Raw genomic sequence first — 24066 nt, 5'->3', positions numbered from 1 at the left:
ACACCCACACAAACAAACAAACAATTAGAAGTTTAAAACTTCTGAACATACATGAATATGCACACTCATGCACATATGATACATTCGTGATGCACTATTCACCTTTTAAAAAAATTTAGAAGTTCAAAGCTTCTAGGAATCTCCCTTCTTCCCTCCCACTCTCTCTCTCTCTCTCTCACAAAATGGTCACAAGAGATAGAGAATCCACTATAAGGGCCTGTTTGGTACCTGGGCTTAGGAGGGATTATGTGGGATGGAATGGAATTGCATTTGGTTTCGTGCAAATTCCATGGGATGTTTGGAAACACGGGAAGGAATGGGATTAGATGGAATGGAATAGCATTTAGTCCCATGTAGGATTTCTGGTGGATTTTGAAATCCACTACATCTGTGGGCCCCACATTGATGCATGTGTTTTATCCATGCGGTCCATCCATATGCATCCTTTACATGTGACATTTGAGTTGTATACGTTGCAAGTGACCGACATCAGTTATGAATCTGGTCCGTTGATTACAAATCCATGGTCCACCAAATAGGTTTTTGCTTAATACGGTGGTTTTTCCTTAGGAAGAATATGATCCCAAACATGGGAATTGGATGGTCAAAATACCATTGTATTTCCAGACATACAATCATTGTGCAATAATGGTGTCAATCACATCTAATGCAATTCCATACCATTTAATCCCGCAGACCAAACAGCCCCACAAATATGGAACTCAGTGGCATGAAAGAGGCTATAGCAGGGAATCACCTCACCTCTTTTTGAGAAATCAGTAGTTCAAACCAGGAGGGATACATCTCCTACTCATTAGATGAGCTGGTAAAGACAGTGCAGTGTGTGTGAGTGATATAGGGTTCAATCTCTGGTTGTATTACCTTTCCAAAAAAAACAGTAGAGTTAGCAGGGAATCACCTATTTTTGAAATTTTCATATTTCAAAGCTTATAGGAATCTTCCAAATTATTTGCACACATGCGCACAAATAATATATGAATTTATGTGTACATATATATAGTATAATTAATACATTATGTTTCTAATTATTGAAAGATAAACTTCCATAGAAAGTTAGATTTTCTAAAATTTCCGTAAACATACAATTAATCTTAAGATTCTTAAAATAAAGGTTATATCAACAATTATCTTTTTTTATGACAAAATGGTGACCCTCACATGTTTATAAGAGATAAATAGCAACAGATTGATCTGCAAAAGCAAAAAAGTAGGAAACATGGTTTGTAGGAGTTGCAAGTGTGAATCTTTAGAGGGAGAATGGTGAGTGTTACAAGGATCCGAATTGAAAGAACAACTCCCCATGGTTTGATGCAGGAGTATTAGGTGAAATTATGAGCCATGCAACTAAGAAACAGAATACAGTATATGCCCCGATAGTTTTGTATAATCAATTACCCTTTCTTAGGTATAAAGGATGCCAGGAACTGCAACTAAAGAACTGTAAGCAGCAGGGACCAAAAGAAGGGAGAACACATGTTTGCATTATATAATCAATTAGTCTGTGAAAAGTAGGATAATGAACATAATGATGCACATAATCTTATCACATAAGGAGGTTTCTCCCTCTTCACTGGCTGTGTGTCCCCATCACACAGCCTATGTTGGGAAGAGGGCAATGATTACCATTGACAGGTGCAGCTTATGCCTTCAAGACATCGGTCGATCACCTATTCATTCATTCCCCGGTTGCTAGGTCTCTATGGGTAGGTTTCTTTGCTCTTTTCAATCTCTTGGGTTTTGCCATCGAATATTCGAAGCGCGGCACGTAGGCACCTCCAAGCTTAAGTATAAGAATCACAAAAAAAAAAAAAAAAAAAGAAGGTAGAAACAATAACCAGAATTTTTATTCATTTCAAAGGTGCCTTGAGACTGCTCATGCCAGGCCCAAGCCTGGACCTAATGGGCCTAGCCCATGGATCTTAGGCCCAGTTAAGCCTGCATCACTTTTCTAGCCACCCTTTGGACTCTTTGGGGAGAAAGGAATAATCGTTGTTTGTGGAATAAATGCACATCGACCGGAAAAGTCTTCAGAAAGGTGAAGTTAGCAGTAGCGTAGGAAGCCACTTAATTGTGTGGGTTCCTTCTTTTGCTTGTTTTGAGCCCCCCTGTTTCTTAGTTTTGCTTTCTCAATAAATTTTATTACCCTTCAAAAAAAAAAAAAAAAAACTTCCTTTTGTAACTGTTCTAGTTAAGGAGCTATTGAATCAGATAACATCTGAAAATCACAAACATCTCACATAAATTCCCATGTTCCAAAATATATATATATATATATATATATATATATATATATATATATATATATATATATATATCTATATATATATATATATATATATATATATATATATATATATGCAGATCAGCATAACAAGCTATTAAATAAAAAAGAAAACATAGCATACCTCCGATCAGGCCCAGTCCCTAATGCAACGGTATCGCTCACGGTAAGAATAGCGACTTTAACATTTGCATCTTGAGATTCAGCCACAGTTTGTGAGTGTATCATGCTGCTTCTAATCACAGAACTTGAATCAAGCGACGACGAAGTCAAGCTATCTGGCATTTTACTCATGGGGAAGTTGCTTATATCTGAAATAAGTATCGCCTGCACAGAAGTTCCAGCAGAAAGTACCATTCCTGTTGCTGGCAACTCTAATAATGCATTTGCAGACTTCATACTTAGTAGTCGGCTGCTCATCTGATGACCAGTGCTCTCAGCAACAAAACTGTGATCCATAAAACTGCTGATTTAATCGCCCATATGCAATTGGCATGTAGCTGAACACAAGTTTATTTGACGTAATTGAGACAATTCAAACCATATGAACAATCTCAATTCTTACCCTGGATTCCCAGATCCATCACTGAGCTCCCATCTAATTATAGCACGGTGAAATTCTGGTCGAATGGAATCAGTCTTTATAGGCTGCTTAATGCGAGCGAGAACTCTGTAAATAGGATCATGATGAAGTTTATTGTCTATCTTGACTAAATAATGGATAATCATTATAAGGAATCAAAATTACTATTTTACCGAGAAAATAATTTTTCAAAGAAAAGATATGCAGAAGGTATTTGACCAAATGAACTACAGAATTCTGAAATATATAAATCATGCATTTGAGGTGCTTCGTGGAAGTACAAGAAGCTTAACAGCCACTTCTAAGGAGCATTTTCAGATGTGCTGAGAAAAGACAAGTTTTGGGGTGACTGTGGTTCAGAGTTAGTTTTATGGATCCATTCGATAAACTGGAGTTGACGCATTTTGACTTGTTCCAAAATATCCAGTCTGCATTGGGTAGTATGTTCAGTCAGGCCACTTTACAAACACACCAAAACTCAGAACCAGTGAATCATAAGATAGTGATACTCATGTCTGTTGGATAAGGACTTGAACTTAAGTTTATCATATTCAGGAAGGAACCTATACTATACGACCATCCTGATTGTCTACGTGGATCGGTATTATTCTCACAGGCAACAGTCAGCTGGAGAAGGTGCAAAATCCTTGGCCAGGATATTTGATATTTAAGGATTCATTGGGATCAAGGTTGTGGGTCGAAACCAAGGGTCTTCATCACACAGAGGAGACATGTTCTCGACCTTATTACAGATCCAAGAATGATAGGCACTCAACCAGTGGATACTTGCATTGAAATAAATCATCACCTTCATGATAAGAAGTCAAAAAAGTCCACCATGATCCAAGCATTTTTTGTTGTCTGGTAGGGAAGCTTATTTACTCGACGATAACCCGTCCTAATATTGCCTATGCTATCAAAGGTGATCAATGGCGATCAATGGTGAGCTTTCTAATAAAGTTGTTGCTCTCTCTCTCTCTCTCTCTCTCTCTCTCTCTCTCTCTCTCTCTCTCTCTCTCTCTCAAGGTATCCCGTATCGGTATCGGTTGGCATAACAGTGCCCTCCGATACCGATACGGATACGGGGGTGTAACGGTGATATAGGGGCATAACGGCCCGTAACGGTGCAATTTTATTTTTTTATTTTTTTGCCAAAAAAATACGAAAAATCCAGAATATTCTAAGCATTCCAAATATGCATTCATTTATTAATTGGAACATGTTTATGGTGGTGTAACGGTCCACTCTTTGGTGAGAAGTTGTATCGGACTGTCTGATGAATTTATGAACCAGATAACCTAAATTTGACTACAAAATTCATATATTTAATTTTCTAAATATCTAATTTATATCAACCCTAACAAAGACGAGCACTTCTGTTGAATGATGATTAGTACCTATGCTAGATGGAAGTTCCACCTTCCATAGGTCCTATCTAATCATGCTTTATAAGATCTAACTAACGGGTTGTGATTTAATCTTGAATATGAGCATAGTTAAACACTTGAATTCATTAAGCTTGTGATTGATTAGAATTATTAAGTGCTTTAAATTGTTATAGTTAATCCATTGATGATTTCATTGCATCATTCTAGATTAAGCCATTTGTCCTGGTATTTGAATGATATGAACTTATTTTGTCGATGTTTCTCCATTTACTTAGTTTGTCGATGTTTACTTGCATTGTATGGTATTTGAATGAGATGAACTTATTTTGGTTATTATTACACTGGTTTTTTTTTATGACAGCACACGGTTTAAGCCCCTATTAAATGAAAATTTATTATGTATGGTTTTTTCTTTTTTTTTTGCAATATTTGATTCCTAAATATGTCAACAAGTGCCCTTTTTTGCAATATTTGAGTTGAAAATTTCAACATCTGGGGGTGGAAATTGGAAATTTTTCAAAAACCCCCATCTTCCTCCATTTTTCTCCTAAAATTGTTAACTGGGATGGAAATTGGATGAAATTAGGGAAATCATATTTTCCTTCATTTTCTATATACCCTGCTCAACCATAGTCGGTTAACATTATGCAATACGTGGGCTAGGTGTACCTATACAACTCGGGGAGGATAAGTACTAGAGATACCTGAGAGAGTAGCTACATCTGTTTGACCAATCCATAATCTAGGCACAATACTGTCGACATATTATGCAATGGTTCTATGGCCAACCAAGTGCGGACAAAGATGATGACTTCGAGTCGCCTTGTAACTCCATGTGGGTTTGAGGGATAGGCATTTCTTCATTTACTAAGTTTGTTGATGTATTGCTTATATTTTCTTACTTGCATTGCATGGTATTTGAATGATATGAACTTTTTTTAAGATTGACGGAATTTTATTAAAGGCCCACCGGCAAACACTGGAGGGAAAAGAATACAACGGGAAAACAGGAAATAAAAGAGAAAAGAGTATCGGCCTAGGCACTTAAACAGAGTGCTCCAATCAGAAATAAGTGCCACAATGTTGGATATCACTGTCCCAATCGAGAGGGATATGTTCTGGAAGCAACGTCCATTCCTCTCGACCCAACTCGCCCACCAAATCGCTGGAAGAGAAATGTGCCAGCAAGCTCCTTTGCATTGAAGCCCTCCTCTATGCCACAAACAAGATCCCTAACATTGCTTGGAATAATCCAAGACAAGTTGAGGGAGGAGAGAACATGCATCCATATCTTTGATGTAAAGGGGCGGGATACAAAAAGGCGATCGATAGTCTCTTCATCTTGTTTGCAAAGATAGCATCTATTTGGAATTAGCATCGCCCTCTTTTGGATATTGTCGATCGTGAGACCTTTTTCCTTCCCACAAGCCAAGTGAAAGCCGCAACCTTAGGGGGACTGGGATAGTGCCAAAAGTGAAAGGCATGCTTGCCATCCCCTCCTCCTATCTAAGGTTGAATCATGTTATAGAAAGATCTCACTGTGAATTGCCCCGAGCTATTAGCATTTCAGATCACCTCATCCTTATCTCCCGAAGGCAAGATAGGATGGTGCATGTCGAATGGGCGAATAAGCTCTTCTAACTCATGATCTAACAACTCCCTTCGGCACGGCAGGGTCCAAATGACGTTAGACCCATTTGTGGAGAAACAATCTGCTATAGTAATGTTTAGAGAAGAAGCGACATGAGCCAGATTGGGGAAAATAAGAGCTAGTGGAATGTCGTTGCACCATACATCATTCCAAAAACTAACTCGAGTCCCATCACCGATAGAGAAGGATACCCCCCTTTTAAACTCTAAGTTGAGGGACAGGATTGATCTACAAGTGTTAGATTCCCTATAAAGGGTGGATTCCTTGGTTTCCCATCTCCCCGCTTGGAGCTCATATTTAGAAGCAATCACTTCTCTCCATAATTTCCCTTCCTCCAGATCGAGGCGCCAAAGCCATTTCCCAAGGAGAGACTTATTCAGGCTTCAGATATCTTTCAAACCAGCCCCTCCCTCATTCAACGGTTTGCAAAGTTCCACCTCAAAAGATGAAACTTGTTGCCTTCTTCAGTGCCTTTCCAAAGGAAATCTCCTAAGCTTGTCCAATCTCTTCCGAACTTGAGATGGGCATTTGAATAGAGACATGAAGTATAGCGGCATGTTAGAGTGCCAATTTCATGAGAAATAATCTACCTCCAAGGGAGAGGTGGCAACTTCTCCACTTTGATAGAATCCCCTTCAATCCTTTCAATCGCCTTGTCCCATAAATGAGTAGTCAGCTTCCCAACACAGAGGAAGCCCCAAATAAGAAGATGGAAGAGATCCCGCCTTACAACCGAAAAGTGAGGCATGGAGAGACACGTCCTCTTTAGGTAGGTGGATGCCTAAGATCTTGCTCTTTCCCATGTTAACCTTCAAGCCAGACACCGTCTCAAAGATAAGTATTATTTTGTGAAGATTATCCACCATGGAAGGATCCGCCTCATAGAAAATGATGGTATCGTCTGCGAATTGGAGGTGAGAAATAGGCCTTGCCAAATTGGATACACGAAACCCGGTTATGAGATTGGAATCCTGACCTCTTGAGAGCATTTGGCTAAGAGCTTCTACCACAAGCAAAAATAAGAATGGAGAGAGAGGGCCGCCTTGACGAAGCCCCCTAGAGGATCTAAAGAAGCCTTTGGGAGCATCGTTCACAAGTACCAAACAGGCCACCAATTGAATGCAAGACTGAATCCAGTTTCTCCACTTTTCACCAAAACCCATCCTTTTCAACAAACAATCAATGAAATCCCATTCCACATGGTCATATGCTTTCTCTATATCTAGCATGCAGATGAGACCTAACTTTTTAGCTTTGTATCTACGTCCGTGAGCTATGAGAGCGCTATCCAAAATCTAGTGACCTCCCACAAAAGCTCCTTGATTTTCTGATATAAGGCTGTCAATGACTTCACAAAAGTGGTTTGCGAGAACTTTAGCAATGATCTTGTAAGGGCTTCCAATGAGGCTTATCGGCTGGTAATCTTTGATATTTTCTGCTCCTTTCGCTTTTGGAATTATGGCTATGAAAAACACACCATAAGCTGGAGCAAGATGACCACTTTTGGTATTATGGATATGAACTTATTTTGGTTATTGTTACACAAGTTTTTTTATGACAGCACACTGTTTAGGCCCTAATTAAATGAAAATTTATTATGTATGATTTTTTTGGCAATATTTGATTCCTAAATATGTAAACAAGTAACCTTTTAACGTCTCCTGAAGTTTTAGTGAAAATTTCCACCTTTTTTCTCCATGTTTCCCTAATATTGCCCTCGGTCAACAATTTTTTTTTTGGGCATCAACAATATCAATACATGTTTATGTATCCCCAATCATTGACACATGTAATGATACTGATACTTTGAAATTAGAACACTACAATCAAGCTAAGACCCACATTGACTCATAACTTGATTTTCCATGAGAGAACCAACCATATTTAGGTTGATTTCCAATTGTGCAAGAACAGATGTCCAATCAGGTTATTGTGTACTCTGTTTCTTCGATCAAATTATCAGTTAAATAACATTCTAACAGAAACAGGTAGTTGCTCTCATCTTCGAGATATTATAGACAAGCTCTGAATGTGCGATAACTATGCTTCATCTTGAGGGGAATTGTACCATAGGACTTTAGGATATTGTAGACAAGCTAGGAATATGCAACATTTATGCTTCATCTTGAGGGAGAGTGTAGGAGAGGGTGTGGGTGTGGGGGTGTGTGACATTGGGTACAGCCGAGGGTACCATATGATGTATAGTGTTTACGGTTAATTTCATTATAAATAAGAGCTTAGGTGAGCTTAAATGAAAATTTTATAAGATGGTAATTAGAGCAAATGGAAAATTTTTATAAGATGCTTACTAGAGCTGCTAGGGTAACATGAGCAAAGGATGAATGTTGCAGATATCAGGATGTTGAGAAGGATATCTGGAAATCGTTTAAAGAGAGAGAGAGAGAGAGAGAGAGAGAGAGAGAGAGAGAGAGATGTTGAGGGTCAAATATTGCATATTAGAATCCAGTTATTACCTGATTTTACGTACATGATAATGTTTAATGACCTATTTTAATCATGTTTTTATTGTAAGGTGAATTTAGAAGCTTGGTGCTAAAGGCATGGATTTGATGCTCACAAATCACCAAGGCAAGGGACGGATCGTAGGAGGCTAAGATTGAAGAATTTACACGCCAAAGATCCAAGAAAATCAAGTGATCAATGATAAAGAGGCCTGAAAATTGTCCTGGATGCAAGATGATAGGGTTCCCACCATCCGTTTGGCTTGAAACTTAATATCTGGCCTGAGGACCCTAAAGTAACCGTACACGTAGAATTATAGCGTAAGCTACAATCTATATTTTTACTATTTTAGTTTTTTTATTATTTTTTCACGTTTTCTTTGTTTCTAATGTTGAGCAATGTGACACTTGTATTGTACTTGATACTTTTAACCCATGGGATTTTATTTCTTTTCATAATTGTGACTTGTGGTTTCAATTAGACATTATTAATTAAAGTGGTTTACTTAGGAAGTTGTTGATGTGATAATTATTTGAGTTAGCTTATGTATGTGGATTGGCTTTTGATAAATGAGAACTAATAACTTGTTTGATCATGCTTATAATTGATATATTGAATGATCTTTTAGGTATTTTTGTATTTTTTCCTTTTTTTCACTATTTATTATATTTGTCATATTTTTAAATTAAAAAATAAAAGTATCGTGTAGCTTACGCTACACGCTACGTATTTATGCTACACTCTATAGAGGGCTGACCGCTACGCATCACGCTACCGCTATTTAAAACACTGGTAGTAATTTGTCCTGGATGCAAGATGATAGGGTTCCCACCATCCGTTTGGCTTGAAACTTAATATCTGGCCTGAGGACCCTAAAGTAACCGTACACGTAGAATTTCAGCCATTGGATCTTTGTGGAAGTGGCCCAACGGAAAGATCAGCCCATAAATCACTGATCTGGGGCCCACCTGATATCTAGATATGCTTCAATTTTGGTATGAACCCCTTAAATGCGGTAGCAAGTCGAATGGACGGAGCGGATTTTTCACATACATCACAGTTGACCCCACATGTACATGTGGGAGTGCACAGGCGGTGCTCGTCCGCACCGCACCGGACGGTCAGCCCGATCAAAGTCGGGCTGACCCGACCCTTCTCAACCTCTTACGCCAGCGACCAGCGTTCGCAACGCGTCTCACTTGTGGCACGTTGTGGCCCACCATTAGGGCCCATATGAATGATCCGGACTGTTCATTGCATCCAGGGGGTGGGGCTAACCATACCCTTGTTGATTTCTTGGTCTCATGCACGTGTACACACGTAGATTGCCGGAAAACGCAGGATGAATAGCAGGAAGATTTGATATAGTGGGCCGCACCAAACTCGACCAAAACCACCTCTTTTCGACTGAAATTTTGTCAGGAATCCAATGAACGGGGTAGATTTCTCCGAAAACATCACTGTGGGGCCCACCAAGCATCACAGCGCAAGAAAATATGCAGGATCGTGCGTCCAGGGAATCTGGGATTTCCGGGCGATTGTGGCCCACCGTTTGTGATCGAATGCCTGATCTGAACCGTCCACAAACTTCAAAGGCCAGGGCCGACCCTAACCATGCCATCAGATTCCAAGGACAGACCGATCATGTCCCACAATCTTCGTCAAAACGCAAGTCGATTTGCGTTTTTCCGCTACGCACGTTGTACTTGTTGCATAAAGAGATGTGAAAGCTCTCCTAACCTCCGCCTCTAGCACGCACACCTCCACCGACCTTGCTGCCTATAAAAGGAGAGGGAGAAGTGGAGATCAATTCAAGCCTTGGACGTGGGCAGCCGTGGAGGCGAGGATGCTTGGACGTGAACGAGCAAGAGAGGAGAGAGTGCAAAGGACGTGGGCTGGTTGGAGTTTTTCGTCCTTTGTCCTTGCTTAGTTTTGTTTATTTCCTTCCTTTGAGATTTAGTTTAACCATGATTATGATAGGTTAAACCTCTTAGCTAGGGCTAAGAGGTGAAGCTTGTAGCATGATGGATTGTTTTCTACGACTTTGATTCATGTTTTATGAACTCTCTTTGATGCTAGTTTGATTATAAGGAATGCTTTTAGTTTTTAATGGTTTATTGTAACTTAAATTACAATGGATCTATGATAGCTTTGAGCATATTCTTTTCATTACTGAGATTGTGAGATGGGAAGCCCTATTGTTCACCATCGTCTCATGGGCATGGTTGGATGATGGAATCCTTCCTAATGTTCATAACTCTCTTAGATTGGTTGTGGATTGGTTAAATTCTGTTGTTTGCTTTGTCTCATGGACATGGTTTTGTGATGGAATCAATTCTAATTTTTCTACCTCTCATCTCTTGAAAACTAGATCAAAGGAAGTTTAGATTTGATTTTTAATGTTATATCCTCCAACTGGATGAAGATAGGACTCTAAATACAGTTATGTTCATGAATCAAGCATAGATCTCCCTGATCTTTACAAGTGGATCCTTGGAAACCCTAGTTTTCCCACCTTTGAATTTGACTAGTTTTAGTTTAATAATTCATCATTATTCTCTTAAATTCCTCTGGTTTAAATTACATCTTTGTCTAGTTCTAGTTCTGGTTATTTTCAGATTATGTACAAGGTTCAGTCCCTATGGATTCAACCTCGGTCTTACCGAGATTATTACTACATCGCAACCCTATACTTGGGGTGTGAACAAGAGAGAGAGAGAGAGAGAGAGAGAGATCTAGAAAACTAGGAGTGATAGAAATAAGAATTAGATCATTCGAAACATTCTTAGAGTAGTTCACAGATAAAATGAAAGGAGAGATAATTGAAATGGCACCGCCATATCTTAAGAAAATCAAAGACCACCTCGGTAAGTAATCAAGGAACAACCAATGGCTTGGATAGAGGTGGTAAGAAAGAACATGAAGGCTTTTACAAGCACTGTTCGAAGTATTCCCGATATTATCCATATCTCCAGCTCGGCAATATTGATAACATTGGTAGCGATACAGATAATACTGGTACTATCAAAAATTCCAGGTATTGGCGATGTATCGCTAAGTATTGCTTCCTTTTTTTTGGGCTAATATCACTAATGTATCAATATTGCCAACATATCGCCAATATTTTCAACTATGTAAATTCCAGGTGTCGTTTATATTGCCAATGTATTGATATCATCAATATCTTGAACTATGGCAATTCTAGGTGTCGCTTGTTTTGCTAGTGTATAGGCAATATTTCAATAATATCACTAATGTATCAATGTGCAATGTTATTAAAAATTCCATTTCAATTTTTTTTATCAACACATCTTTGTATGCGGCATTCAAATTGTCGACAATAATATTGATAATATCGCGATATTATTATTACTACAACATGGGCAATATTGAGACCAGTCTTTCATTTCCTTACTAGTTAATGACGATTTCTTAGCAAAATATTGTATATTGTCGATATTTTAAAATATCAATGGATGTTTTGATGGAAGATTCGATTGTTGGATTGATGATAAGATGGATAGAAGGGATGGTTGGATGGATAAATGGGATGGTTAGACTAATTTCTTACAACCGCGCATGCTTTTAGGCCTCCATTATATGGAAACTTATTACGTATGCGTTCTTTTTGCAATTTTTGTATTCCTAAATATACAAATGTGTATTTTAGCCTCTCCTGAAGTTTCACTAAAAAATTCCACCGTTTTCCCCATGTTTCCCCACATTTCTAGTTATCAGCGATATTATCGCCGATATCGATATTGTTTCCATATCCCCAGCCAACAAAACTTGTAGCAACACCGTCACTTCGAACACTGTTTACATGTACCGGATATATGGATTTACATAGGAATTGTAGGCAAAACTGGATTCATGAAGCTAACCCCAAATAGCTACGACACAACTATGACGACGACGATGACAACGACGACGACGATGATGATTTACTAAACTATGCCTATGCAGTTTTTACTTTGGAAGATTATGAAACTATGCTTTTGTATTTATTTTGTACTGGTAAGTTTTCTACAAAAACTCAAAAGCCTTCTACATGTACCAAGATTAGAATCAAACTGCTTTATTTCCTTTTTGTATGTCGCTAGTTGTTGGCAACAAAAAACATAAATAACCTATAATATTAAATTACGTGTGCATAAAGAGCATATGTAAGGTTTAAAGCTCAAATTATCATCATCATCATTATCAAAGCTTGTCCCGACCATACCTAAATCACAGTTTGACTAAGTTCGATTTTGTGGTTCATAGTGCGATAATTTTCAAAATTCATAAGTTCAAAGGGGTAGATTCATTTTGCTAGATTTGCTGTTCAGATTTGTATAGTTCAGTGGACTAGTACAATGCTTTAGTTCAACATAATTCGATCCAATTCGGATAATTCACTATTTTACTGTTAGCCAAATATTCGATGTCCATTAATTTGACGGTTAGTATAATGTAATTTTAGGGATATGCTCATCCACAATTTGCCCCACAATTTGGATGGTCAGTATAGCTATGTATGAGTGCCAGGTAAGTAGATGAGTCATCACTATTTTCAAAATTAAATGGCAATTACACATGTAATTCAAGTATTCAGTTCCCAGGGTTTGCTTAGTTAGCACACGTGCGAGTCCATCTTCATGACACACCACGTGCTAACATGGCACACGTGTGACATCCAAGCAGTCCAAGTGGATACCAGTACCACATTGTGAATGCCATTGCTCCAAAATCAAGCCCAGTCCACCTGTAAATGTAAGAAACAAAAGGATGCCTTCGAAAAACTTGGCTAAACATTTTTAGCCATTCATTTGTTTTGTAGCCTCTAGCTCCACTGATTAGTCTACCAGCCCTATTTTTGTTCAAATGCATTTTCATAGTGGGACCCATCTAACGAATGGAGTGAAATGCCACACAAGTGACACTTTGGCATATGTGGTGGAATGTAGATGGGCTCTGCTGTACACACGTGTGCTTAGCAAAGTTCGAGTTCTCCGTCTGATCCGTGAATCCCCAAACAAAATGAAGTCTGATACATGGGCACTTCAATATTCTGCATGTTGAATAAAAATAGCTCACATTGAACCACCCAAATTGTGAATTCCAATTTAGATGTATCATTAAACAAAAATTTGACTAAGTAAAATAACACAATTATCATATTTGTGAACATTTAGTGGACGATTGGACTGAAGAATAGACAACAATCCTAATTCATTAAACAGGTGACCATAAATCAGAGGATTGGATCATCAACCAATCTGATTTTCAGGTCATGAACCCTCTATAGTGGACCATACAATTTGAATGTTTCAATTGGAGTTTGGCTTTTGGCACACCTGCAGTTTGTAAGTCCACCTGCATCAACCATCAGATGCTGCCAAACTATCAATTAACTCTTCTTCCTCTTTTTCTTCTCTTCCAAGCAGAAGAAGACAAGAAACACATCCACCACTGAGTTGCAGATCCGCCATTTTGAACTCCATCATCAGCCCATGGAGTTGTTGAACCATCCACCACGCCTGATTTGTGTATCGAACTAAGAAGATTTGATTCAATGGCCCTTGGAGTTGTAGAACCATCCACCATGCCCAATTTGTGAATCAAACTACGAAGATTTGACTTGATGAATATCATCAAATCCAAGCGATTTGAACTTCGAATTAGTCACTCAAAACTATTTTGCAATTCAGGCTCAAATGCAAGGACTTGGGTAACCATGGTCCCAACTAGGGCCATCTTTACAAACCCTCTTGTGCCAATCAAACGTATCTAGCCCCCTTCCTCTACATGTGAACAAGCTGTCGTATTTCTTCTCCATTACAATCCAAGTCCTCTTAGGTCTTCATCTCATCCATCGTTCGAATTATCTCCGATATTATTGTTATCTCCAGCTTGGCGATACCAATAACATTGGTAGCAATACCGATTACACGGATAGTGTAAAAATTCTAGGTATAAGCAACGTATCATTAAGTATCGCCAACATGTTGATATCACCAATATTTTCAATTGTGTAAATTCCAGGTGTTGCCTATACCACCAATGTATCGATGTCGCCAATATTTTCGACTGTGTATATTCTAGGTGACACTTGTATCACAAGTGTATCAGCAATATTTCAATAATATTGCCAACATAGAGATATCACAAAAAAAAAAAAAAAAAAAAAGTTTATTAAAAAAAATCTATTTCAATTTTATTATGGGCATGGTTGTATTCAATGTTCGATTTGTCGCTAATAATATTGATAATCTCTCGATATTATCGTTATTGCAGCACGTGCAATATCGAGACCACAATCTTCCATTTCCTTTCTAGTTGTTGATGATTTCTTAGCAAAATATTGTGAGTTGTCGATATTTTACAATATCGATGGATGTTTGTATGGAAGGTTGGATAGACTGTTTCTTACGACCGCACATGCTTTTAGGCCCCCCATTAAATGGAAACTTATTGTGCATACATTCTTTTTGCAATTTTTTTATTCATAAATATGCAAATATGTGTATTTTAGCATCTCTTGAAGTTTCACTGAAAATCCCACCGTTTTCCCTATGTTTCCCTGCATTTCCAGTTATCAGTGATATTATCAGTAACATCGATATTGTTTCCGTAGCCCCGGCCAGCGAAACTTGTAGCAATACCAATACTTCAAACATTGATCTCATCCTCTTTTCAGTCCCTCCAAACTTAATAAATGTTCCCCTCCTTACTAGGCTACCTCCTATCTACATTGGACATCATTGAACCATCTCAATCTGATCTTCATCATTTTCTTTTATTGTAGCTGGTAATTGAATTGTTTCAGAGTATCATTAACATGCCATGTGTATGGTGGACATTTGCCTAGCACCACCTTCATTTACTCATACAACTCTCCAAGGGAGCTCAAAAAGGCATTTCACCCCATTTACTTCCAAATCCTCTCTCATAGAGAGGATTTCATTTACATGCCCATTTACTCCCATTTCATTTCATTTCCATGCATTTACTTCCATCCAAACACACCTTAAATACCATTCACTCTCAATTCCCCCCATTTACTTCCATCCAAACGGCCCCTAATGAATTTTCATTGAAATAGAAAAATGTAACAAATCATTAAAAACATTATTGATTTAATGTTCTAGTGAAAAATAACTTCCAATGTGAGCTATGTTGCGTGTAGTGTAGTCTATGTAGCGTGTAGCGTATGCAAATTAATCATGTTGTGTAGGCTACACAACTTAAGTTATTTTCATGAGCTATGTAGCGTTTAGGCTAAGCTACGCTATGTAGCGTAAGCAACATGCTACATTGCGTAGCTATTTAAAACACCGGTTTACTTGACATGAGAGTACTGAGAATACAAGCTCCATACTTTATTGGGTTTTTTTTTTTTTTTTTCGTAACTTTGTGTTGGCTATTATAATGAAATCATTATATCGATTTGGGCTACACCAATTCCTTAAAGAAAGCGATATTATGGCTCTTAGCACTATAAAGGGCCTTGGGTACTGTAGTTTTACATCTCAATCAATCAAGATTTCAGCAGCTTTTGCACCTAGAAGCTCTAATCTGGTAGAGACTTGGTATCAAATATGCATTTATTGTCATTGATTCCTTAACATCATCCTGAAGAAATATTTTGAGCCATGCTAGAAGGCCCTAATGGCCAACAGATAAAAAAGGAAACAACTAAATAAAAAAATGTATTTTCCAATTTCCAGCTAGTTCATACGAGACATGGGGTGATAGCTAAACCACATACTAGAAATAACCAATTTTAACAGCCAAAAGAAAAATCAACCTAATAATGCAAGGAAGGGAATTGTTTAGATATCTATGCCTTTGCGAATGACCAAAACTGGCAAAAGTTTCATAATCCATGATTATCCAAAATGAAGTTCTATGAATCATTCATGTCTACTGAACAAAATGAGCTAGATTCCCATTTTGTAAATGGGGTTCAATGGGTCAGGTTTGGGTCAGGTCTAGGATAGGGTCTTGTCATGTCTGGTTCGAGATCGTGGAGACCCGGACCCAAATCCCATCTGGTTTGGATACCCGTCAAGTACCCATTGGGTCTTCAAATCTAGGTTTCAAGTTGGATTGGGGACAAATAAGAGGATTTACATGGTTGGGCCCACCTGTTGGATGGATTAGATCGTAGGCACAAGTGGCATTATGACATGTGCATGGTGTGTAAACAGACTTCATACACGTGTGGTTTACAAAACCTCGTTTCTTTTGCTAGAATAATCAATATGTGTGTGTGTGTGTGATTTTACTACTAAAACTAACTACCCAGACCTGACTTAACTGGGTCCATCACATGGACCTGAACCGAGCCCAACTAGACCCTATTTTAAACTGGATCCAAAAGGTGAGACCCAAACCCAACCCAAATTCTTTACAGTTCCAATAAATGGGAGATGGACCTGTTAAAATCAGGTCAGGTCCATCAGGTACTTGTCGGTCCAGGTACCCATTAATAGCCCTAGTCGTAAAGCTTGATCATGTTATGCAAAGATTGTGAATCAACAAAGTATGAAAGAAATGGCAAGTTATTGGCAAGAACAATGTGTTAGTATCAGATATTCGTGAGCTCAAGCTAGTCAAGACGAGGCGTCAATGCTTTGCATTTCCTTCACTGCAATTACTAATAAACTAGAATCATTAGGAAATATATGAAGCTAATCCTTCCAAAAGTGCCTATGAAGCAAATTGGAAAAATAACATAATCGAAAAGCAAAATAAAGCATAAAATTATTGTAAATCCTTGGCTTAAGAAACTGAAGAATGGGCAATGAAATAAGTATATAAATTCAAATAAAGAGAAAACCAACACTTATTATATGTGGGTAATTTTCACAACCTCTGGAGATGAGGATTTTCCCAACCGGCAAGACGGCGAATGGCAGGGACAGCAAAAACATGGAAACAGACCAAACAGCTCACAGGATTTCCAGGCAAACCAAATGCAAGGATATTCTTGGCTGCTTTTTCATCTGTTGATTTAATCTCTGCAAATGTCAACGGCTTTCCAGGTTTCATGAGAATCTGAAGAGAAATCAACAGGGCGGAACAGTATGTAAGGAAAAAGAACTGCATCCATGGGATAGCCAATCAAGATTTAGTTGATGAGATTGACAATCAACAAGTTAATAATTGTCCATTAAATAAAAGTTAAATTTTATGAGGCTCATGTGAATACAAATAAGTGGGGCCCTCACCCCTTACCATATCCAAGTGATCCTTGCAATGAGGGATTACCCACAAGTAACCGTTTTTGCGTACCTTGATTGAGATATACAAAACCAAATGATTAAATTTTCAGGGGAAACAGGAAAAACATAAATGATCTATCAGCATTACCCTGTTGAAATGGATGGTCCCTCTTCTCTCTAGCAAAGGCTTGACAAAATCCCTATCCCCCATCGAAACACCTCCAGAAGTTATGAGTACATCAACTCCAGCAGAAATGGCTCTGTCCAGGACCTTCTCAAGTTCTTCTTCATTATCATGAGCAATACCCAGATCAACTATTTTACATTGCTGCTGTACAGCAGCAGCTAGCACCATGGCACGGTTGGAATCTCGGATCTGCAAATGAAAATAAAAATTTCCTTCATCTTTGATAAGAGATACAGGCCTAAATAACCCCAAAATAGCCCATTATTGTTATCAGCACCAATGTAAGTGACAAATACGCCCATCCTTTTTACTTTCGATTATACAATGGTCATACTTGTACTATTACTGCATGACCAAAAGTAGAAAGGAAGGTGTATTTATCACTCGATTATAAATAGGGCTCCCTTTTGAAAAGTAGATTCAATGATTTTATTTTATTTTTAACTACTATGGTTTAACCAGTGTTTAAATAACTTACGTTTTGCAGCAATGTAGCATGAAGCTTACACTACATAAGAGTAGCTTAGCCCTAATGCTACATAGCTCTTGAAAATAGATTTAGTTAGCTACATGCTAATTTACATAGCCTATACACTACATGCTATGTAGCTTACACTACAAGTTATTTTTCACTACTACAAAAATAATTAATGTTTTCAATTATTTATTACATTTTTCTATTTTCAATAAAAATTAGTTAATGTTTTCAGCAATTTTAGTAAAATAACAAAAGTAACAGTATTAAACCAGATCTGTTGCTCTGTCTTTATCTTAGTTAATCTTTGCCTTAATTTTTCTTATTATTTTAAGTTGTGCTTGGTTGCACCAGATGTCATGAAATTTCATTATTAGTTAGTCTAGCTTGGTGCAAAATATCATGGAAATTCATAATATTTGGTCCAGCAAAGTGGAATCTTAATTGAAAATTTAGAAGTAGCATATAGCTCATGCTAAATGCCATGTAGCTTACATCTCACGCTTTAGAGGAGCAAACACTACTCTACACGCAATTTGCTATTTAGAACATTGGGTTTAACTTTTATTAGAACTCCAGATTTACACCAAACTCAAAGTTGCAGCTAGTCTAACAACTTAGCTGAATTCAAATTTTGCACTACCTGTCCACGGCTTAGATTCTGAGTTGTTGGCTCTACGAGCTCATCCCCTGTAGAAAGGACTGCAACCATCGGCCTGGGGTACACCTGCATGTAGCAAATCTCGTAATATTTCTAATAATTGATCCATATCTCACATCAATATGGAGCATTTCATGAAAGAATTCACATTACCTTCACCATCATCACTCCCACGGATGCAAGTAGGCCAATTTCAGAAATGCCCACTAGTTCGCCTGACTTCATTACAGTGGCGCCTTTCTCGATGTCACATCCCTGAGCAGTTGATAAAAAGGATCCAATTGGGACTTATCACTGCCATTATTATATGCCCATGACAATTTTCTCTAGCTTATTGAAGAGAGATGCTTATGTGTCTCACAATGGAATCTTTTAAAATGTTTACTATAAAGGAAAATGAAATCAAATAAAAGATTTGAACAAGTGAATACTAACTTGGGAGTTGTGAAAACATAATCTACCAATAAGGTGAACTCTTGTGATGTCTCTGATTTATAATTCACCATGTGCATGTCAGTGTGAATATGACGCAGACATGGGCAATCAGCAACATGAAAGCACACCACCTTGCAGGCACAACTGGGCACCCATAGGTGCCAATAATAACACGCAGGCATGCATATTTTCCTGCTAATGTGCATGCTGCAAAACATAAATGAACACGCACAAGTGCAAATGCAGCTACATGCACCATTCCCTCCTCAAAATGCTAATGGATGATATGCAAAAACTCCAATGTTCAAAACTGACTCCCATAAAAATAATGATAATACTAACATGGGTACTTGCAGTCACAACAGCAAATGCACCAAAAGTAAATATCAGGCATGACATAACACAAACAAGTGTTTGTGTGACCCCAGCACGCAAACACCCCATGGCAACACTCAAATTAGTCGCATACCATTTTACATTGATTTGGAAACAGGATTCCAAATACAAGTTGCAATAACTAATAGAGGGTTATTTGCTTTTCGTATTTCCTTTGCTTTGGGGTTATAGGTGTAATTTTAGAGTTTTAGTGTTGATGTAGACATGACTAGGATAACCCACTCTAATACCTTAGAAGACGGAGCTTAATAATGTAAATATGATGAGAAAGAGAGGCAAAGAAAAACAGAAAAGAGGGAAATTTAAAATTTTAAAAATAAAAAAATAAAAATAAAAAAAGGGACTTGTGTTGCATGATTAGAACAATCACATGAGAGTGGCAGAATTCTCAAGTCTATATATGAAATTTCTAGTATACCTACAAGAATTCTAGAATCCTCCTACACACATACACCACTACAATTTAAGACTGTCAAGGAGATTTCTATAATATCTAAGATGATTCTAGAGTCCTAAATCTACTACAGTAATAATCTACAATTTAGAAGAATGCCATTGCCTACATGATCAAACCCTAAACATCTACCAAATTACAATAATAATAAAAGCAGCTATGGGTTGTTATGGGTCTTGCTATAGGTTGGTCTGATTATGTAAAGGCAGATAGGACTGATAATCCTCCTTTCTCTTTTTGCTTTTTTGTGCTGCTCTCTATTCTTTTCTCAGTTTTTGGCAAGCTTCTTAATAAATTGCTGTGACTACCCAAAACATAAAAATAAAGTAAATGAGAAACTTGTGCTATTTTCTACAAACTTTTTTAAGAAAAACTAATGTTCTCTTACAAGATATTCATAATAACCATAACATAAAAGTTTACATACACAACTCATAGAAACATCTAAAGCTTTTTGGAATTCCCAAAACAATAGATAACTAGGCATATTCCACAAAATAGCTTAAAGTCGAACCATCTCTAATTTCATCCACCCTTGTAATCAAACCTATCCTCAAATGCATTTTAGAGCCACTGGAAGTGTGTATCCACCAAATGAGCAATAGCTGTAATCCCAGCCACCTGAAGTGCCACTAGAACATTCGCCCATCATTGGAAGTGCCAATGGTTCACATCCCATAAGGCATCGAGAGTTCACTACACGTCTATTCAGTTGTCTTGTGGTGCACCATAGGCTTGAAGATGATAATTGCAAACCCACCTACTTGCCTCATGCTACTCGTTGCTGCTTAGATTTCATAGTTGTGGATTTTTTATTTTTTTTTCTGAATAGATGTTCTCCACGCCTTTCAAACTCAAGTTTTTCTTTCAATCACCTTGAGTTTGAGGGGGTTGTTAGTAGATTAGCATAATCATACATAGGATTGTCTTATATCTTTGTGTATCTTGTATAGCTCTGTATATAGTGGTACATCCTTATCCTTTAAGTTTGGATGGGAGTAAATGAGGTAAATTGGGGGGAATTGGGAGTAAATTGAGGTAAATGACATTTGAAGTGTGTTTGGATGGGAGTAAATGCATGGAAATGAAATGAAATAAAATGGGAGTAAATAAGCTTGCAAATGAAATCCTCTCTACGAGAGAGGATTTGGAAGTAATGGGGTGAAATGCCTTTTTGAGCTCCTTGGAGAGTCGCATGAGTAGACAAAAGTGTCATTGCGTACATGTCCACCATACGCGTGGCACGCTGATAATACTCCAAAACAATCCAATTATAGGCAACATTACTAAAATCACACCAATAGAATGATCCAAACTATCCATAGGTTGGCCATCTAAATGGATGGTTAAAAAACGTTGGCAAGTTGCTTGTTTGTAATCCTTATGGTTGTGGCCCACCCGAGGTTCAAATTTTCCTCTTTTTTGGCTAAAGTATATATTTCTATGGGCTTATTATAATCATTCTATTAAATATCACATATGTACACTAATTTGGGATATTAAAGTTGATTTAGAATATCACATATGTTCTTATGAATATATTAAAAAATTCCAATGCATTTCAATTCCTCTCATTTACTCCCATCCAAACAAGATAATTGGATTTCAAATGCATTTCATTTACTCCCATCCAAACGCAACTGAGTAAGCCATTTACTCCCAATTCATTTACCACCAATTCCATTACCCATTTACCTCCATTTACAAGCTCCCAAACAAGCCCTAAGTATCAATTTGCATATAATACAAATGTACTCATCTCAATGAAAAACAATAATATTTACGACAATGTAGCCCCTAAAATGACGCCCTAGAACCATCACCTTCCTTTATCGCTCTGTTCTTCCCCCGTAAGCCCTACCTTATGCTCCTCATTTGGCCCTTCATCTCTCTTCACCAACAGCAGTTCCTGGCAACTCAAAATCCTCTTGGCTCACCGCACTATGGGAGATGAAGCACCATAGTGCTGGAGTACATTTATTTGTCATGATATCTTACAATGTACCAGGACCAAAATAGCACAGTTTTTCTTATACGTTTTCTTCTTTCCTAATTTTCTTCGTTCATTGGATGTTCTCTTTTTCCATATTACTTTCATTTTCCTTTACAGGATGAATGAAAAGAAAGAAAAGATAATGAAAGGAACTTTCATAGAGTTTTCATTATTATTTTCTTATTTATATGGTTTTTATTACTTTTCTCATTTGCCTTTTTTCTGAAGAGTTTTAAGCCAAAAATCAAAAACACTAGCCAAGTAGGTTAGTTGCAAGTCAACTCATCCAAAAATTATTATTTTATCAACAGATCATATTTTATAATTCAAGAAGAAAAAAAAAAAAAAAAAACCTAATCCTCAATGAATCAAAGAGAAATATTCATATATTGGTCCCCCTAATTATGCTAAAATCGGATAGTTGAAGTTTCGAATTTTGAAATATGCATGAAGAAACTACTACAAGTCTACAATGCATAAATAAATGAATAAATGCATGACATGAATATGTATTCACAAAATTCCATGAACATGAAAAATGAAGGGTATGCGACTTGACACTTCCTAGAGGACACTAAAGATATCAAAGGTTGAATGTCTATAATCAAGCAGAGTTCAACCATAATGAAGATCCCTAATAATTTAACATATGAATAACAATAAACTATGTGCAGAAAACATGAATTAAGGTTGCATATTGGAATAGTTCAATAAAGTGCAAATCCCAGTATGCCAAATCAATGTTGTCAAAATCATTATCTTATCGCAAATCGTAATTGGTGTTGAATCATATCAAATCGCAAATCGTAACGTAAATCGTAAGATTTTTTTATTTTCTTTTATATATATATATATATATATATATTAGAAGGAAAATAAAAAACTCAACAATCATCCTTTTGCCATCAATATGCACCAAGTAATACCATGTTATGATAGTTTTGAATTATTCTTGTCTTTCCCTTTTTCTGTCTTTTAAGAAATTTTCCTTAGAAAACATACAAGGATCCTTTAATAATTTATGTTCTTGTAACCTTTGTTGAACGTAGAATCACATTGGAAAAGCGGCATTTGATTATATAATCGACCAAAAAAATATAATTTGATTTCTAATCATCATTTCACAATACATATAACCATCCATAAAAACATTCTAGATAAGCCATACATTAATTTGGAATTTTGACCAATAAAGAAGTAAGAAATCACTAAAAAAATCTCTATGGTTTAATGTTTAAGAGAATACATATCATTTAACCTCTTATAAAGAACAAAATAAAATAATTTACCTTTTCTAAACATTTTTTAAGGGTTTTTTTTCTTAAATGATTCTTAAAGCCCCACCAATTTAAAAACATAAATGAAAGCCAAGTGAAGCTTACAATAAAAGAGAAAAAATATAATTTGAATCATAAATCGTAGGATTCAAATCGTAAAATCGTAGGATTCATATACAAAAGGGATTCAAAGGTGTGATTCAAATCATTTTGCTTAAGATTCAACTAAAATCGTAAATAGTTAATCGAAAACCGTAGGTTTTTGACAACACTATGCCATATCATTTTTCTACAAGGGGGCTACAAAAGATCATCATATCATAATAACGAGCAACAGTTCCTTTTTAGTTAAAGTAAAAATAAACATTCAATCCTATCAGTATGTATACCACTGGACGAATATCAAGGCCTTGACTGGCTCCCACCAATATTTTGACCCGCTTTAATCCATCTAAGGTCTCTTTTTCTTGTTCAACATCTTCAACTTGCACAACAGCATCAGCACCTTCAGGTATCGGTCCTGAGGAAGAAAAAACAATATAATGTCAAACGAATGTTCAACATGTTCAACTTGCACAGCAGCATCGGC

General features: G+C 37.1%; 1 protein-coding gene across 2 annotated transcripts in view; it reads right to left on the bottom strand.

Annotated features, from left to right (window-relative positions):
- LOC131239757 (molybdopterin biosynthesis protein CNX1) overlaps positions 1-24066 on the bottom strand; it is a 33836-nt gene that overhangs the window by 6591 nt on the left and 3179 nt on the right. For both annotated transcript variants that reach the window (XM_058237612.1, XM_058237613.1), the window contains 7 exons: positions 23867-23997; positions 19076-19177; positions 18905-18988; positions 17748-17975; positions 17248-17432; positions 2868-2972; positions 2427-2750 (listed from right to left, as the gene is read on the bottom strand). In XM_058237612.1, coding sequence (XP_058093595.1) covers positions 2427-2750; positions 2868-2972; positions 17248-17432; positions 17748-17975; positions 18905-18988; positions 19076-19177; positions 23867-23997 — 1159 coding nt within the window. The remainder of the gene's footprint in view (positions 1-2426; positions 2751-2867; positions 2973-17247; positions 17433-17747; positions 17976-18904; positions 18989-19075; positions 19178-23866; positions 23998-24066) is intronic.

This window comes from Magnolia sinica, chromosome 3 (assembly GCF_029962835.1).
Source record: "Magnolia sinica isolate HGM2019 chromosome 3, MsV1, whole genome shotgun sequence".
NCBI lineage: Eukaryota > Viridiplantae > Streptophyta > Magnoliopsida > Magnoliales > Magnoliaceae > Magnolia > Magnolia sinica.
Note: the sequence above shows the minus strand (reverse complement) of the source record. Positions and strands in the feature narration are given on the sequence as shown.